Raw genomic sequence first — 19682 nt, forward strand, 5'->3', positions numbered from 1 at the left:
CAGGAACACAGTGCAGCTGGGTCCAGGAGCTGGTTGGAGAGCCTTTTATGTCCCTGAGGCTCAGATTGGGAGGCCAGCAGCCTAGCCCTTTGAGTCAATGTTGGGTCCTATGATCAAGATGAAGTTGCAGATCCAGTTCCTCATAATCAGGCAAGAGGGCAGCAGGTCAGCACAGCAGGGCAGACGTTCCTTGAGAGTGGCAGTCCATAAGAGTGGCAGTCCTTGTAGCAGCACAGCAGTCCTTCTTCCTGACGGAGTATCCACATGTCCAGAAGTGTACCGAAGAGTTAGTGTCAGAGGTCCCCTTTACACCCTGTTGCCTTGTTTCTGGAAGGTGGGAGAAGCTTATAGACAGGGGTTTTGAAGTGCATGGACTTCCCTGCCTTCCCTGCTCTGGCTCCAGGTTGGATGTAGTGACAATGTGGGGTATTTATGCCCTTTGTGTGAAGGCAGAGCAACAGTTATTCAGTTGCTCAGCTCAGCCACCCATCCTGCCTGCAAATGGCCCATTAAGGCCCCTCTAATTTCTCTATTGTGTGACTGCCTGGGAGGAACTCACAAAGTCTAACTGCCATCTACACCCAGACATGTGACCCAGGACAAGCTACAGACACAAAAGGACTAAGGGCAGGAAAATGCCAACTTTCTAAAATTGGCATTTTCAAAATTGTATTGGAGAATCCAACGTTACCATCAAAGAGGGCTATCATTACAATTTATAGATCTCAAACATAATGTAGACACCTGCTCCCATTTGGAATTGACAGCTTTTTAAAAAATTAATAAGAAATCCCCAATGTTATCCTATGGGAGGGGTACGCTTAACAGTAGAGAACATGGATTTAGGAGTTCTTCACTACCAGGACATGTAAAACTCAAAAGTACATGTACAACCTTCTAATTACACAGCACCCTCACCTTTGGGCTATATGAGGCCTATCTTAAGGGTGACTTATATGTAATAAAAGGGAGTTTAAGTCAGGGAAAGGGGGTTTAAATGCCAAGTTGGCATGGTAGTTTAAAAATGCACTAAGGCTAGAATGGCAGGGCTGGGACATGTTTAGGGTGCTACTTAAGTGGGTGGCACAATCAGAGCTGTAGCATTTAATTGACAGGCCCTGTGTATATGGTATACCAATCTATTAGTGCTTTCAAGTGAATCAAATATTCCAATGGGTATAAGCCAATGTAACCATGTTTTAGGGAGAGAGCATGAGCACTTTAGCATTGGTTAGCTGTGGTAAAGTGCACAGTCCTAAGGCTAAAAAAAAGAAATTCTGCAAAAACTGGAGGGCAAAGGCAAAAAGTGTGGGGGTGACCCAGTAGAGGGGGCCAGGTTCACAGCAGCTATCACTACAAAAAAACTAAAATTCAAACTATAAGCCTGACCATGGACATTTACAAGGCAAAAGCACGTGGGCCTGTGCTCTATGGGGCGGAGTTGTAGGGGAGGGAGAAAGTTAACAAGCTAGCGGTAGTGGAAAACAAATTTCTAAAGTCATTATTGAGTCTTCCTCAAAGTGCACCTCTCATGCTGTTGTTTATTGACTTTGGTAACCGTCCAATCGCTCATATTTTAAAATTGAGAATCCTTCGACATTGGAGCAGATCACACCATACTCCCAAATTAGCCTTACACAGACAATATACTCTCACCAGTATCCAATCAGCTATTTGTCAAATTTAGGTATGAGATCTTACTGACATAGAAGTTCTGCCTGAATTGGACCATCATTTGTTCTTTTTGCTTTTGTCTCCCAAGTGGGAAGGGTATGCCCAAATGTGGGTCTTGTGCTCACTGTATCACTGGATTCAAGCTACCTGCCTGATGAGGGGTGATACCCCAAAACCGGTCCCAGGATGCTTGTTTCTGATCCAGGGAGGACCTGGTCTGGCAGGTCTGGCTGGACTTTACCCAAGAGGAGCAGGGTCAAGCCTGATTTGCATATGGCTGGGTCCAAACTGGGGTGGCATGGTGAGCAAAAAAAAAAGATGGATTAAATCCAGATCTGTGACGGGGTTGAATGTTTGATTTGTTCAGCATCCCGTCCATTAATTGTTCTTTTTTAAATTGGATTGGACAAAGAACAGGAATGGCAAGTTCAGCTTTTGGGAAAGAATGTGAAACAGTGTCGTACAAGCTTTTCTTCTGCAATGCTTATAATACTCCAAAAGAAAAGGGATCTTACTGATTTGCCAACAGTTGGGGGTTAAGCAGCACTTAGAAGCACAAAGAATCCTAAGATCAAGGACAGAGCATAATATAGTTCAAAGAGTGGCCAAATGGTTGACTCCTGTGTGGATAGTGCAGATAAAATCCTTTGCACAAACACTGACAAATTAGGCAAATATGGATAGTTTGCTTTATTACTCACTCTATTTTTTTGCCCTTTCAAAAATACTATTTTCTGATCAGATGTGAGCATCCACCTGAACATTAGTGCACTTCAGTGTCAGTGCTGGCCGGTCAGTCTTTTAGTTTTCATTTTCCTCATTGTATTGTTCCCCCTTCATTTCTTTGCTTCTCCTCTTTTATTTTAAGTTTTCTTATGGGGATACTACAGCGTTCCAGGTAGTGTTAATGGCCCGCTTGCTTGCGGCTCATTTATTTAATCTACAGTGCACCGCATCCCACGTAGGCACTTACTCCATACCAGATGTCCATTCTGCTGCTGTCCAGAGTATATTGTTGCTTTACCATTCCAAGATGACCAATAGGTTGTTTCTAAACGTGGCGACCGTGATGGAACTTTAAAACAACTATTGACTATGTACAATACCACTGTAAGACAGACACCCACTGCTATGTTTATTTAGTTACTGCAAGCATACTTGCGTGGATTTAGGCAACAGACTATCTGTTTTTTCTACTTTTATCATTTTAGTTGAGCCTGCATATGTTGTTGAGTTTGTGTGTGTGTGCATTGTGGTTGTGTCAGAGGGTGAATGGAAGAATGAGTGGGTGCATGAGTGCAAAGATGACTGACAAGGTCCATGCATGATGAATTATTGGGTGCCTAGTCCCATCAATGGGAAAAGGCACTTTCACTGATAAGGCAGACCTATAGGTATTGCCAAGGCTTATTTATAGTGTGAATGTGGCCTGGATATTAGAGAGTTTTACAACTCAAGCAGACTACATTTGGCATTTTTCCTTTTGGGGCACAGGGAAAATAAGTAAGTCACCCATAATCACAGGACATAGAGCCGGGGGTGGGAGTCGAACCTGGTTCCCCATGTTCTACCGTCAGCAGTTCCAGCCATTAGGCCTAATATAATATCCCCAAATACGTTAGGTGGTAATATTTGCTGGCACTCATGAACGTGAAATTAAAAAACAGAGTGCAGGCGCACGGCCTAATGTAACAGCATTACGTGTGTGGCCGATGTACCAGGGGCAATGCCCTCCTTGCACACGGCGAGGTCCCTGGAGAGGGTGTTGTTAGTTGTGTGAATGGCCTGGGCCTGAAGGAAGTCGTTGGTGCAGTATATGCATGTTTCTGACTGTTCTCCTATCTCTGAAGATGAAGGCATGTTACATGCATGGCTTACTATAAAGTGATGCAGTGCTACTTCCTCTTGAGCTTGACACACTTCCGGTTTATTCGACTTTAACTCGTCTCACTTTGTTATGTTTTGCAGGCTTCTAGTGGGAATTACTACTTCATCCCGTACATCGTCACGCCGTGTGCTGATTACTTCTGCTGTGAGAGCGACGCCCAGCGGAGGGCCTCGGAGTACATGCAGCCGAACTGGGACAACCTGCTGGGGCCCTTATGTGTCCCCCTGATGGACAGGTTCATCAGCCTGCTCAAGGACATTCATGTGACATCATGGTAATTTAGGGTGCGTGTGCGTGCTCACACACACACACCGACATGATTATTTCATTTTCTTAATTAATGTTCATTTGTTGAGTGCTCACTGTTGCAAGTGAGGGTCCTTATCGCTTTCCACCGACACCAAATGCTGGAGGTGGGAGTCTCTGACCCCTCGCTTCAACGTTAGGCTAAGTAAGGGCACCGTCTGAGAGAGCCCTGCTCACCCCCTTAGTAGCTTGGCACGAACAGCCAGGCTTATCTCCAAGGCACGAGTGTACAGTATGTGCAACCACGCTCACAGTAACCCAATGATGTCACCACAAATGGACTCCACACGAGTTTTTATAAAATATGTATAATCTTTATAAAAAAAAATTATACGATACGACCACACGATACAAAATCAACATATAAGAATGGGCAGTATTCTTTCCGGTGGGTTGGTAGGTTCTGATCCCAACCACCGCTTCTAACCAACAGTTAAGCTCACTTCTAACCGTTTCCAAAAGGTTAGGCATGTCGTATTGCTAGAATCACACACGTTGCAAAAGAAAACAAATGCTGCAATGCGTAACGATATTCTCTGGTACTGTGTAACAGAGAAACAATGCCATACGTAGAGCCACAGTCATATACTTTGCAAATGAAGGAATAATGCAATGCATATCACTACCAGCATTCCCTGTACCAGGTAGAAACAAAGCAATATGTCACTCTACAATCCTGTACTCTGCAATGAAGAAACAATGCACTGTGCCACGTTATAATCCGATACTGTGCAATGATGAAATAATGCAATGCGCCACATTATAATCAGGTAATCTGCAAGGGAAAAATAACGCAGTGCGTAGCGCACCAAGCATGTAGTTTGTCAGGCACAAATGAGGTCAGGCGTCATACGACAGTTCGATAGTTCGTTAGCAGCAATAATGCAGAGTGTAATACAACAGTTTTATGTGCTCCGTTAACAGTGCCCCCGTATGGATCAAATGATGACACAAAAGTACGGCTTCCCACTCTGGCCCCAGTACTGCCCCTCCTTGGGTCAGTACTGGCCGAGATCCGAGCTGAAGCAACAGGCTCGCGCAGCTGATAGAAGCAAGAGGCAGAGAGAGTGTCCCTCCGGGCCCACACCCCACCCCAGGTGGTGATCCACGTTACCTGGTGGGGCGCGACCCCACTCTCCTCTCCGACTTCAACGACTTAGGCCTTGATCCAGAACTCCGTCACAGGGTGCGGCGGACTCGGGCCGGCGGCTCAGCTCTTCCGGGGCTGTCGATCCGGGCTGCTGCTGTGTTACTTCGAGGGCCCAATGACTTGGCCCTCCCTTCGGCGGTCTCAGTGAACACCGCGACCCGCCTTCAGCACTGTGGAGACTTTACTTCAAATTCGGTGCACACCCTACCCAGGCACTCCTCACAGCACCTTCAGGTTGCACCTCGACACTCACACTGCACGTCCTAGACTCGCCTCTTCTCTGGTGCTCATGACAACCTCGCGCTCTTCACCAATGCCCTGGCTGCACCACGACACGCACTCTGCGCTTCCGAGGCTCACCTTTTCTCCCGGTGCACGCGATGACCAGGCGCTCCTCACCAACGCCTTGGCTGCACCACGACATGCAAGCTGCGCGTCTGAGACTCACTTCTTCTTTTGGTGCACACAACGACCAGGCACTCCTCACCAACGCCCTGGCCTGCACCACAACACGCACCCAGCGCGTCCGAGTCTCACTTTGTCTCCCGGTGCACACAATGACCCGGCGCTCCTCACCAACGCCTTGGCCTGCACCACGACACGCATCCAGCGTGTCCGAGACTCAGCTTACTCCTGTGTGTCCACGATCATAAGGCACAACTTCTGAGGGTCTCAAGCTGCAAAAGCATGCGCACACCGCGTTGCTTGGGACTTCTCCTGAAACTTTTATGGTCCTCTATTTCCAAACAGGGAGCCAGCTCACCTCGGGCCCTTGGGGGTACAAGACACAGCACAAAGCACAGTCTTCTTCAAGCAGGGGGACCCAGCGCCTCCAAGCACAGTCCCAACAGCCTCTTCCTTAGTAAGAACAGCAAACTGCAGACCAGCCCCAGATCACAAAGCAAGGATTGGTCTTTCCACAGCAGTCTCTTCAGTTGCTCCTTCTTTAGCAGAGGTTCCTCTTGACCACAGAATGGGTCCAAGCCTTTTCGATCTCAATCCATATCTGTTTCATTCCAACGTTCAGGGGTTTCAGCTCTCATAGTTATACCTGACCATTCTCTGAATGAGTTCTGGATGTCTCCCTCACAGTGTCACCTCTCTCCCTTTGATACTGAGGGTCTGGATTCTTAATCACTCAGCAGGAGATGGGTCAATTGGTTTATAGCACCAGCCCAGGCCTTTTCACCTCCAGAGCTTCTCCTCCCCCTACTCTCCAGATGCAGGGCAGCCTGGTGCCATCTCAACCCCTCCCTGGGTCAAGTCCTCTCCCAGTTCCTCTCACCTTTCAGTTTCAGACAGACAATCCACATTTCAGCAGAGACACATAGAAATGCCTAGAGCACAAAACTCAGCCACTTTCTAAAAGAGTGGTTTCTGAACACACAGTGACAAAACCACCTTCACAGAAAGATGTGTTATGACAATGTGAGTTCATATATACTAAACTTCACTTCTCCATTTTAAACTGACAGGAAACTAGGCTGACAAACACAACACCCATCCTCCCCCATTCTGTCCTACGGGCAAGATGGCCTTTCAACAGTAAAAAATGAAATGGAGTTTTTTTCACTGTCAGGACATAATACACCTTAGTATATGTCCTGCCTTTTACTTACACTGCACACTGCCTAGAGATTACCCGGGACCTACCACAGGGGTGCCCAATGTGTATGTAAAAGGGAAAGTCAGGCCTGACAAGTGGTTGCACTCTGTCAGGACAACATGCTAACTTAGCACTCATGGCCAACCAATCACCATTACATTTTACATAGGGAACACTTGTACTTTGACACTGATCAGCAGTGGTAAAGTACCCAAAGCATCTAAATTGTCATCTCTATGTCAGGAAAACGGTCTAGGGGGAAAGCAAAACGTTTAGGGAACTTTAGCCACAAAGGCCAAGTCCTACACTCACTTTGCCTCGAATTGGCACCGGAACCCGTATGTGAAGCCCAACTGGGTCATGCTGAATGAAAGAGTCCATCCATATGCAGAATCGGAACAGGATGGAATTCAGGGTCCTTATGAACTTCTAAGGAAGGTGACAAAAATTACCCTGCAAAATAGTGGCAAATGGGTTGACGGATTGCAGCTGGTTTTTGGAGTCTGACCATAGTAGACTTTTATTTGACTGTTAGGAAGGCAGAATTGCCACAAGCTATCCATGGCAAAAACGTTTTAAAAGTACTCATTTCAAAAGTCAGCACAATGAGAGCAATTTAGTTGGATGCCTTGGTCAAAGCAAGGTCTGCACTTTATGGAGAGTAAACACGGACACAGGATATTCGGGAGCAACCCTAGAAGGAAACTTCCTCAATTCACTTATGTGATGGTCGGAATAGGGAGTACATCCATTGGTCAACCCAAGGTGTGCAGTTTACTCATGTAATGTATGGCAAAAAGGCATATGGAACAGAGGACAGGTTGTACAATTTCTCAGGCTCCTGAGTGGTGACAGAGTCTTCAGAGGGGTTTGATGCAGAAGTGAGTATGTGAAAGGAATATATGACGTGGCAACACTTGCATTTACAAAGCATGCTTTTACAACGCGGTCAGTACAACGACCGCTTTCTTTCCACGCATAGCATTACAACGCAAGTCATTATAACAACTTGCTGTAGGGGGCGATGGAGTTTAGAATAGTATAATTTACTATTCCAACTCCAGTCTGTGCAACAGTAGGGAAGGTGTTGGATTGCAAAGCCCCCTACAGTAAGTCGTTGCAATCACTTGCATTGTAATGGTATTCATGGTAACAACGTGGTCGTTGTACTGAACACGTTGTAATGGTACTTCGTTGGACCAACAGCGTTGTAAATGCTGTTTCCCATGTGAAAGGGGTATTGCAGTGGGATTATTGTTTGGAGGTGCTGATGTGAAGGCCTCAGGCATTGGCGGCAGGCTGGGGAGCAGGATACTTCCCCAAATCCTAACAAGACCTGAGCAGGGATAAAATGATGATTTTATATATGGAGTTGCCCATAACCACATCCACTCCTCATCAAAGAATGGCCGATAAGGACAGCCTGGATGATTCAGTGAAGAAGGCGAGAGTGTCGCTTACCAATCAGAGCGTAGTGTGGTGAGGTTCGGCCATTATGAGTCTGGAGCTCAAGGTGGAAACGTATCAAGCCGTGGCTTGGGAGAGTGAATGGAGGAGTGGAGGCTGGTGTGGTGCGGAAGAGACAAAAAGTCTCTGCAACCAATCATTTACAAATTATAAATGAGTAATATCATTTCATTTGTTGAGCACCAGTGCCATGTACCTGTTTCTGAAAGTCATATTAGGTAGCTCACAAAGTAAGACTTAAAGTAAAATTTTAAACAGGGTGAATTGATGTCAAGTTAACACTATAGCTCATGGTAAGGTGTCATATCAAACATGCACCGTACAACTAGCCAGAAGGAGGAGAATCAACTAGGAATTTGAAGCTCCCTTACCCACCAATTTATGTTAAGAATCCTACTATGTTGACGGCTCGTTTCTACATTACACAGAATGCTATATTTGTGGAGTAGGTTCGCTGGCGTGTTTCCTAACAAACTAACCGTGCTTTCTGAAATGGGCCATCAAAACGATCAAAACTACCCTGTTGGTGAATTCACAAGTGCCATTCGAGTTTTCCTTTGCCCTTTTGACACATGATATTATAATGTGTGCATTTTTGTTGAGTTGTTTCAGAAGCCGCCTTTACTTGAAATCTGAGCGAAGGTCCCGCAGGCCTTGGCTTTTCCTGACCTTCCTCTCTCCCCATCCTCCCTGGCAGCCGTTCCCAGGAGCTTCCTGATACCAAATCTATGTTCCATCAGTGAACCCCCCCTTAAGATGCATCGATAAGCAAACAGCCCCATGTTCCCAAGCCTCCCACCTTCCCCCAGAGAGAACATAGGTTATCTTTATGGAGATCCAGTTCCCACCAATTGCAAAACAAATCCGAATACATGTCACTGATGGACACTGAAGCTGTTTGTCAAGGATCACTTGATATCCGCCCTAAGTCAGTTTCACAGAGTCATCTCTCTGGAGGACTGGGGTACATGGAGGAATATTAGACAATGGCATATCTATATTATTATTATTTGAGTTTTATATCGTGCTAGCTAGCCCCAGGGTATCAGAGCCCTTTACATGTTATGTGAGTAAGCTTACTCTAATAACATGCGAGTATAAGTGGGTCAGAACAGTCAATAAAAGAGTATAGAACAATTCAGCATGCAGGTAGTCAAAACAGTCACAAGGGTACATAGCAACCCAGCATTAAGGTAACGGCGTTTGTGACAGATTAGAGACTGAGCGAGTCAGGCGACCTCATCAGGGTCCTTCCTGTCTTTGGGGGTTGGAACTTTGGGAAATAGTTCAGTTGCAAAGCGTGTTAACGTAGTTGTTGAGTGGTAGAGATTTGAGGTCTTCTTTGAAGAAAGAGAAGGAGGGGTTGCCGCAGAGTTCCTTAGGTAGTGAGTTGATTATCAAATATGATATGTAAATTCATTATGCTTGATGGTGAAGTAAGATCTTTTACTCGTGTTATCCTTCACGCGGCTCAACTATATTAAAACGCAAATGACAACTTCATCACTTTTTTTTGTCTAATTTGTGCAGAGTGCTTATCAACTCCTTATTGCCTTGCATAATCATCGGAAATGTCTCTAGCTTGATGCCAGGCATGTGGCAACTGGGCAGCATCTTTTGGTGTCTACTGTTGTGTATTGTGTGGCATGGGAGTGCACAGTTCCTATTTTTAAACGTGTTGTCGGTGATCACCGCCGAAATGTGTCACACACATATCACCTAGTTTGCGTGTCTAGCAGCTTCGCAGATAGAACATTCAAGTTCACTGTCCCCTCTCATGTTCAGATCTTCCAACATGGAAGCTCCCACGGGTCTCTCACACACATGTGCTTGCAGGTACGAATTCCACTATCCATTATAGAAGTGGGCGAGCCAACAAATTAACAGAGAGAGCCGAGCCAGAGCCAAGCGAAGGGTCTGCATGGACTCCGAGAGCCCATGCACGAGACGACTCCTGGAAATAGTTGCCTTTCAAGTCATGCAACAAACATCATGTAAAAGTATGAGCATGTCTTTAAAATAAAAATAAAATGGTTTTCCTTAACATGCAGTAGCATTTCGCCTTAATCCTATGGATTATTGTGACATAGCGCACACCCCCTGAAATCACATATTGAAGGGTCCCCTCAAATGTAATGATGAAGAAAAACGATGCTCTGTAAGACAACATATTTTCCTAGTATCACACAGTTTGGTCAAGCAAGGAAGCCAGGATTGGTCCGAAGTTTTTCTGGTTTCATATTATGCAATTCACCCACTAAATGGCTACCTTTTTTAACACCAAAGGACTCTGCATTGCTTTCAATTCTTGACACCTGCTGGCACATCGGGTGGCATCCAAACCTCACCTTAAAGCTCAGCTCGTTTTGGGCTCATGGATCCAAGGGAACCTCGAGCTGAGCAGCAGCCGGGCCTCTGGCTCGAGCCTGGCTTGAGTCTTAAGTTGCTCGCCCACCTCTAATGCATATTAGGCTGAGATGTCTACTGACTGTGGTGTACACTGTGTGCCAGCAAAACTAACTTCTGTTAATGGGTCTTTGCAACATTGTAATTTGGGGCAGCTAGAACACTGACTTACTTCAGCACAAATTCACAGCGCTCACGTGTCAGTTTCGGCTATCCACTGATCTTCCTTACCAATGAGGGCCAGGTGAATTCCACGTATTGGTTAGCTGGACAGCCGAGCTGTCATTAGAGTCTTCTATACTGTCATGTTGCTTGGCCAATTAGAAGGCACTGGACCATATTCTGAGGCATGCATGCTTTATTTACAGCTACTGCTGCTTGTCATTTGTGGTTCCATTTGTGGGGAGGAGTTATTAGTTATTTCTCGTGTCTGTGCTGCTTTTCCTGACTTGAAGGTTTGCCACTGGAAATGGATGCCTTAAGCAAGTGCTTTCTTTAGCAGGTTGGATCTTGTTCTGTGAACTCAGACCCCTGGTCTGTTATTTCCTCTTCCTGCCTATTTATCTTGTGTGTTCTAATGCATGCATCACTGCTACGCTATGTATGCCAGTGAGTGGTGTGCAGATGACAGTCACTTGACGAATGTCTGTATGTCCTGGTGGGGCACATAGTATTTTCTCTGTGTTTATGTGTGCCACTCACCTTATGGTGGTTTATTACTTTTACATATTGCCCCCCTGGGGGGTTAAAGCATGCCTGCTCTGGGTCCATTGTGGTGTTTGTGACTAGCAGATGGTGTCAGAGCTTAGTGGCTAAAGCCAAAAAAAAAGTCTTGTCATGGGATAGTCCGGTTATTGGGATTTTCATGGGCTTGTCCTGGCTCACCTGCCTGCTTGCCATGGTCTCTCCATTTTCCAGTGTTGCTACTGGGTCAATTCATTGTGTCTCACATTGTATGTATTTGTCAGCATGTGGATCCAACTGAAAAGGGAAGAAAGGTCTCCTCTTGTGTTTGATCGTTTCCTGTTTTTTTTTCCATCCGTAAATGAGCTAGGGCGATTCCACAGCCATTATACACTTGTAAATTGTGCAAACCAGTTATATAGAAAAAGTGACCATCTTCAATGCCCTTGAGGGTTAAATAAAACATCAACATTTAATTGAAAATTTCCAGACTGCAAGTGAGAGAAATTTGCAAGCAGTCAATGAAAATCATTCACATAATCAATGGTTTCCTTGGATACCAGACTTGGATCGGCCTATTTGAAATGACATTGGACAAACCTGATATATAGGATCTAATTGTGGAAAAGTGTTGTAGTGTTAACTTTACTGAGCTATGATGGTGCAACGTTGTGCATGCTTGTTTTATTGTTGAGGATTCGATGCCGTGTAGTAAATACTGTAGCAGTGGTTAAGAATCTGACATTGGAGGCTATGTTTTAAATGCCATTACTTTGGCCGACGATCAGAGGCTGGGTTTTAAATGCTGTGTTTTGTTTCAGATCAGAGCCTGTGTTGTAAATGCTGGTGCTATGGCTGAGGATCAGAGGCTGTGTTGTAAATGCTGGTGCTATGGCTGAGGATCAGAGGCTGTGTTGTAAATGCTTTTGCTATGGCTGAGGATCAGAGGCTGTGTTGTAAATGCTTTTGCTATGGCTGAGGATCAGAGGCTGTTTTGTAAATGCTTTTGCTATGGCTGAGGATCAGAGGCTGTGTTGTAAATGCTTTTGCTATGGATGAGGATCAGAGCCTGTGTTGTAAATGCTTTTGCTATGGCTGAGGATCAGAGGCTGTGTTGTAAATGCTTTTGCTATGGCTGAGGATCAGAGGCTGTGTTGTAAATGCTTTTGCTATGGCTGAGGATCAGAGGCTGTGTTGTAAATGCTTTTGCTATGGCTGAGGATCAGAGGCTGTGTTGTAACTGCTTTTGCTATGGCTGAGGATGAGAGTCTGTGTTGTAAATGCTTTTGCTATGGATGAGGATCAGCGGCTGTGTGTTGTAAATGCTGTTGCTGTGGCCGTGGATGAGAGGCTAGGTTGTAAATTCTGGTGCTACGGCTGATAATGAGAGTCTGTGTTGTAAATGCTGTTGTTATGGCTGATGATGAGAGGCTGTGTTGTAAATGCTGTTGCTATGGCTGAGGATGAGAGGCTGTGTGTTGTAAATGCTCTTGCTATGGCTGAGGATGAGAGACTGTGCTGTAAATGCTGTTGCTATGGCTGAGGATGAGAGGCTATAATGTAAATGCTGTTGCTATGGCTGAGGATGAGAGGCTGTGCTGTAAATGCTGTTGCTATGGCTGAGGATGAGAGGCTGTGCTGTAAATGCTGTTGCTATGGATGAGGATGAGAGGCTGTGTGTTGTAAATGCTCTTGCTATGGCTGAGGGTGAGAGGGTGTGTTGTAAATGCTGTTGCTATGGATGAGGATGAGAGGCTGTGTGTTGTAAATGCTCTTGCTATGGCTGAGGGTGAGAGGGTGTGCTGTAAATGCTGTTGCTATGACTGAGGATGAGAGGCTGAGCTGTAAATGCTGTTGCTGAGGATGAGGGGCTGTGTTGTAAATGCTGTTGCTATGGATGAGAATGAGAGGCTGTGTGTTTTAAATGCTCTTGCTATGGCTGAGGGTGAGAGGGTGTGTTGTAAATGCTGTTGCTATGGCTGAGGATGAGAGGCTGTGATGTAAATGCTGTTGCTATGGCTGAGGATGAGAGGCTGGGCTGTAAATGCTGTTGCTATGGCTGAGGATGAGAGGCTGTGCTGTAAATGCTGTTACTTTGGCTGAGAACTAGAGGCCGTATTGTAAATACTGGTGCTGTGGCTGATGAGAGGCTGTGTTGTAAATGCTGGGGCTTGGTCGAGGATTAGATGCTGCCTTGTAAATATTGCTGCTTTGGCTGAGGATCAGCCGCTCTGTAGTAGATGCTGTAGCTGCAACTGAAGGTCAAAGGTGGTGTTATAAACGCTGTGGCTGATTTTGAAGAGTTGGATCTGAGTTTCTAGTGGTGCCCTTACCTCAGTCAGATTATATAACAATAGAATATTTTTCATTCCTACCTTTGGGATCCTGATTTCGATGGAAAACAGAGATTCTTCCCAAATCAGTATCTAAAGATACGCAGTATTACCTCCTGGGTCGGGTTTTCTGGCAGTACATCTTGCACAGTAAAATATGGTGGAAAACATCCATGGGAACCAGCAATTGAATGTGGAATTTATATGCAGAAACAAGCGTGGAACCCCCAGTTTTTCTGTAATTCCCCAAATCTTATATTCCTAGTAAAATTGCTGCACCCAGCTGTATTCCAATATTAGGATTTACACGAAGGATGTAATGAAGTATCTGGTTTAAGTTTGCTGCTGTGTGTAATGCTGTTTTGTTATGACTTTAACCCACGATTGAATGATAATATTTCCTGTAGTATTGTATTTTATATCGCAGTGTGTTGTACCTTCATCAATTACATTGGCACTTTACTCAGAAAATGTCCCACCTGCCTCTCCAAAAGATAGTGTTGAGTTCTTGATAGGCTCTGATCCCTACAATACATATTTCTTGCATGTTGTTATTCAAAATTAAAAGGAAATTAGTCAATAAAGGATATGCATAGTGTTACACAACCTTTTATGATATAACTTCTTATTGTCTTCACATTGTCTTTACATATATTTGAGTGTATTTATTTGTGTGTGTCTCTGTTTTCCTTTTCAAGTGCATATTTCAAGGAAACACTGCTGAATGACATTAGGAAGGCCCGAGATAAGTATCAGGGGGACGAGCTTGCGAAGGAGTTGACCAGGATAAAGTTGCGCATGGACAACACTGAGGTGCTCACGTCGGACATTGTCATTAACCTGCTTCTCTCCTACCGAGATATTCAGGTATGTGGGAAGACAGGAACCACACAATTTCTTGAAAAATGTGAACTTTTGGCTTGCTTGGGCTACCTCAATTCTAACTGACTATGAAAACTGTCCATTAGACCCAAAGTGAAGTTTGTGGGCTGATTCACAAAGATATGCATATAAGGAGATGAACTCCTGGCTTACTACAGGAATCTAGGAGTACTGCTAGAGTAAGTCACAGCAAAATCTTTGTGAAGTGGAAATCTTTCTGTGAGTTCCACAGTCTCAGGGCAGGCTGAATGTATAAATGTGACTACGAAAGGACAACTTACCCCACCTGTTCCTAATTGTTTTAAATTAATAAATATCACATGTTGAAGCATGGTATGGATACATTACTGTTGTCATAATGATATGCATATTAAACAATTTACATTTGTAATTAGAGTGACATCATTTGACTGATATAGAGAGTGATTGTACAGCAGCTACTCAATAATGATCTTCTTATACACGCCAAAGATCATCTCTTGATTAATTCTGTCATCAGAATAGTTGTAACGACTTGCTTGGTAATGACTGCGTTGTAACCGTATCTTGGTGTAAAGACTGCGATGTAACGTCATATATTACTCGGAATGGGGAGTAATGCCGTAAAATCACATGGTTTTCCATGTTTCATGCTACGAAACTCAAAAAATTGCTGAGTTTCCCAGCACACATTGCATCAATTATTACCTGGGGAAATTTGTGTGGGGAAAAAGCACAGTATTCTCAGACTACTTGTGATTCTGATAAGGGTTTATGCTTCTGTTTGCACATTTCCACCACCAATCATTAATTCCAGCACATGTTCAGATTTGCTCAGTAATCGTTTAGGGAAGAGGTGTGGCGCAAAGGCTAGGGCGACAGACTCCGGAATCTGGGGATCACAGTTCAATCCCTGGCGCTGGCGGCAGATTAGTCCAGCACCATGTGACTCTGGGCAATAGCTTGCTTAATCTTCCCGACGGTCCCCAGCGCCTAGAGACCCTTATGGGTGATTGTTCGCGCTTTACAAATGTGGATTATATTATACATGTTGAGATTTTCATTGTTGCTCACAAATCCTCAGTGCATACCCATATTTGCATCATCTGTCAGTAATGCTGCCACTTTCTATTTGCAAACACAAATAAAAGGACCAGATTTTGTAATATTGAACAATGTGTTTGACAGTGTGTGACAGTACACACCTTCCCAGACTTTCCCGGCAATGATTTATTTGTCTGCTCCTTCCTCCTAATGCTGCCTATTGCACAATGGCACTGTACCACAGGTTAGTACTATGTCCCTCTGAAGTCAGCACAAAAAGTACGATACTTTAGCGGGGCCGGCTGCTTTTGAAAGATGGACCTCCGGTCTGGCTACAAACAAATCCTCCTCCATCCAACGTCCAGGCACATCACAACATTTTCAACGCATACAGGCCTTCGGCAGTATAAGAGACCCAATTTCAGGATATCCAGTGCCACCAAAGTATTTCATAATGTAGTGCAGGAGGTGTTGACAGGCGTCCCTGGAGTCATCTATGTCAGTAATGACAATCTGTTGTTTGCCAAGTCCATCGAGGAACACAATGTTTGCCTCAGAAGCGTTATGGAGCAGGTCTGAGACAACGGTCGGACACTTCGCAAGGAGAAAGGCAAGTTCCTGAAAGATCAAATCAGCTTCTTCAGATACCATTTCGCCACAACAGGGGTATCCCCAGACCCCAAGATTCTCAAGGACGTGAAGACAACCCCAGTCTGCTTGAGTGTGCCTGAAGTCCACAGCTTCATAGGCATGATTAATTACTGCAGCCACTTCACCGAAGATCTGACTATGCTCACACATCCACTGAGAAAGATTACCAAGGTGCAAACTCCCTGCGCCTGGAACCTGTAACACAAAGAGGCCTTCCAGTGCACAAAAGATGTGCAGACACCACACAAGCCTACTTTGACCTGCACAAAGGCACCCTACTAGCAGTGGATGCCATTCAAACAGAAGTGTAGAGAGTGGGGCCCAGTAGCCTATGCCAGCCGAGCTCTAACACCCACGAAGCAGCAGTATTCCCAGAGTGAACGTGAGACCATTGCAATCCACTGGGGGTGCCGTCACTTCCACCTCTATTTGTATGGGCATCCATTCATGGTGCAGCCAGACCGCAAGCCTCTTGTACTGCTGTTTCAGGGGTCAGCCTCAAAGCCTCCACCAAGATTTGAGAAGTGGGTCCTTTAATTGCAGAAGTATTCCTTCAGTGTAGGATATAAGCCAAGATCACACATCCCCGCAGACTACCTCTCCTGACATTAAGAGCTGTGCCCCCCCATTGAGGAAAAGAAAGTGAAAGAAACTAAAGAGTTTGTGAGGTATGTCATGGAACCATCTGGGCCTGACTGGTGATGCTGGAAGCCATTGTGACTGCCACCCACCAAGACGACTGCGTATTACTGGCCATCACGGCTCTACGTACTGGTAAATGGGTTATTTTAAAGTCCAACTGGAAGCAGAATAGGACCGTATGACACAGCATCCCCTGCTAGGCCACTGAGCGACCAGACCCCCAGCCTACAACATCACTGGGGCGCGATCTGCGGCCCTTCAGAACAGGCGAGCTTAGATTTTGGCAGCTTACTGGATGGACGGTATATGAATGTGATAATTGATGACTACTCTAAATACCTCGAGGTAGAGCTGGCAAATACCACCTCGGCCACTGAGCTAATTCCCAAACTTTAGAAAGTCATGGCCACTATTGGAGTATTGAGAGAACTACACACAGAAATTGTTTCCCTGTTCCCGCGGCAGGAAGTGGCAGAGTATCTCCAATCCTGGGGCATAAAATACCAGAAAATCATGCCCCACTGACCTCAAGAAAATGGCGAGGTGGAGCGGTTCATGAGAACCCTAAACAAAATACCAAGGATTGCTCACAACCCAAACCACTTCCTGGAAAAAAAATATCCACTCTTTCCTGATGGAATATTGTCAACCATCTCACACTACCACTGGTGGAGCCCACAGTCAGGTCTGCATGGGACTGACTGTGAGAGAGAGTATTACCCACGGTCCCAACTGGGCCCCTGGTATTCTAGGGGATAGCAAAGTCTTAAAGAAAGAACACCAACAAGAAATCCAGTTTCAAGTGCTCGGCATCCCCCATCCATCCAGGTAAAAGACCTAGTGCTGGTCAAGGACAGATACCAAAGAAATACATTTCTCATGCCCTTTGAACCGAAAGTATGGCAGGTGGTGAGGTGTCACAGCACCATAGTCACCGTTCAGAAAGAAAGTGAGGAACATTGCGTTTTTCAAGAAGTATGAATTGCCTCAGCCGGTAGAGTCCTCTGCCACCTCTCCAGAGCAGCCAAGAGCAGAAGAGGGCAACGGGGACAGCGAAATTGAGGAGTTAGAGGACCCTTGCCTGTCAGCATTTCTAGTAAATGTGCGAGCAAGGCCAGAGTCGCCAAGGAAAATCCAGCTGAACATCTCACCCCCTGCCATTCCCAGATCTTTGAAGGGGAAAGTGCAAGAGCAAAGATCCAGGTTTCACCTTTGTTAGAATCCGGCACCCCTGCACCCGGCACCTTTTAGCCTCCTCCAGGACTCCTGGTCTAATACACAGCAACAGTCACTGGGGAAAAGGGCCAACTCATTGATCCACCGGACATGTCCTAGAACTCAATTTGAATGATCTAACTTTGTTGCATTTGTTTGCATTTGTTTGTTTATTTATTTGGAGCTTGGGGAGGAATGTAATGTTGAACAAACTCCCTTCACTCCGGGAGTGAGTCAAGTGAGAGGGATAGTCCAGCTAGACCCCCTCGTGACGACTCCCATATGGTTGTGCCCGCATCTCTTGTGGGTTTCACAAATAAAAGACCCATGCGTTTGAGAGGCGGGGATATTATACTACGAGAGGAGTGTCATTATTGCAATCGTGCCGACTTGCGAGCACTACACTACAGGCAGATGGGTGTGTGGCAGTGTCAATAGATAATGACTAAAGTGGTACGGGATTGAATGGATTTTACCCATTACAGAAGACCAACTCCTCAGCTCCTCTCAGCACCCCAGGCCATGGTGGAAGTAACTGTCCCAGCCCCACTAGCCTGCTCAAAGCAAGGAGTATGATAACAGTCAGGTGTTCATGGAGATATGCTGACCATTGATGCCACAGGCAAGACAGCCTCCATATTGGACCCGAAGATCTGATTGTACAGCTTCATGTTTACATAAAATGGTCACCACAAGCTTCTAAGGAAAACCATCTCTGCTAGAAAATGTGACTGGCTTCACGGTAAGGTGTAATTTCAATAATACTGTCTCCCCCTCCCTGAAAAATTCCAGTGTCAGTTGGGTATCTCTACATCTGTGTGTTTTGGAGTTTAGTTGCTGACAATATAAACATAATAGTACAAATTGTTACGCATTATTTGTTGTCTAAACACTATGAACTTTTCATGACATGGCAGTTTACAGCTCTATTTTTTCCCCTCAAGAGTAGGCAGTCTGTTTTATAGCAACGTTCTCAGCAAACTTGAGGGCAGGAACTTTCCAGCAGTTTATCAGTCAATAGCAATTGTTGAACACTTATATACTGGTATATTGTTAGGTCAAAATACATATGAAACCATGCAAACCTTCAATATGGGCATACGTTCACCAAATTAGTAGTGGTAGTGGAATTATCATCACACACCCTATGCTCTCACATACATGAGCCTCTCCCTTACCATGATCTGTCAACAGCCTACATTGTTGCTGCTGGGAGGGTAGTGAGAAGGGCAGGTAGAAGCAATTATTGCTGTTAGCCCAGTATATTTTCACTTCCTGGAGGATCTTCTTCAGGACTACAACATGTGATCATAGAACAAAAGCCATTCATGGTGGCTTTAATCCAAATTCAGTTTATCTAATGAAATAGTAGCACTGAAGACGATACTCCATTAAAAAAAGGAACGAAACGTGTTGGGTGATTTTTGTTATGGAAAAAGAACAAAGATATTTGAAATCTATTGAAGACTGATATGTTTGACTCTTGAAACTACATGATGTAGTTAATTCCATTTAAGTGGGCTGGTGGAGTTGCATCTAAACGTTTCTGTTTGAAATGTTAAGGATGTGGGGTATTTGGGTTACCACAGCTCCATTTGTGAGTTCTTCAATACTTTCACTCCCTGGCGCTGCTTTCATGACCCTTGGGGCAAAGGGTGCTTCCAAATTTACCAGCTAACTCTCTCATAAGGTGTAAGTGCAACATCAAAGGTTTAATAGCCTTTCATGGGAGAAGGGGAGGTATCATTTCCCCAA

At 45.1% G+C, this 19682-nt stretch overlaps 1 protein-coding gene across 1 annotated transcript in view; it reads left to right on the forward strand.

Annotated features, from left to right (window-relative positions):
- Positions 1–19682, forward strand: part of MAP3K15 (mitogen-activated protein kinase kinase kinase 15) — a 1172574-nt gene that overhangs the window by 476158 nt on the left and 676734 nt on the right. Inside the window, exons 4-5 of the mRNA XM_085622522.1 lie at positions 3643–3836; positions 14213–14381. Of these exons, the coding sequence (XP_085478648.1) occupies positions 3643–3836; positions 14213–14381 (363 nt within the window). The remainder of the gene's footprint in view (positions 1–3642; positions 3837–14212; positions 14382–19682) is intronic.

Source organism: Triturus cristatus, chromosome 8 (genome assembly GCF_964204655.1).
Source record: "Triturus cristatus chromosome 8, aTriCri1.1, whole genome shotgun sequence".
Taxonomy (NCBI): Eukaryota; Metazoa; Chordata; class Amphibia; order Caudata; family Salamandridae; genus Triturus; species Triturus cristatus.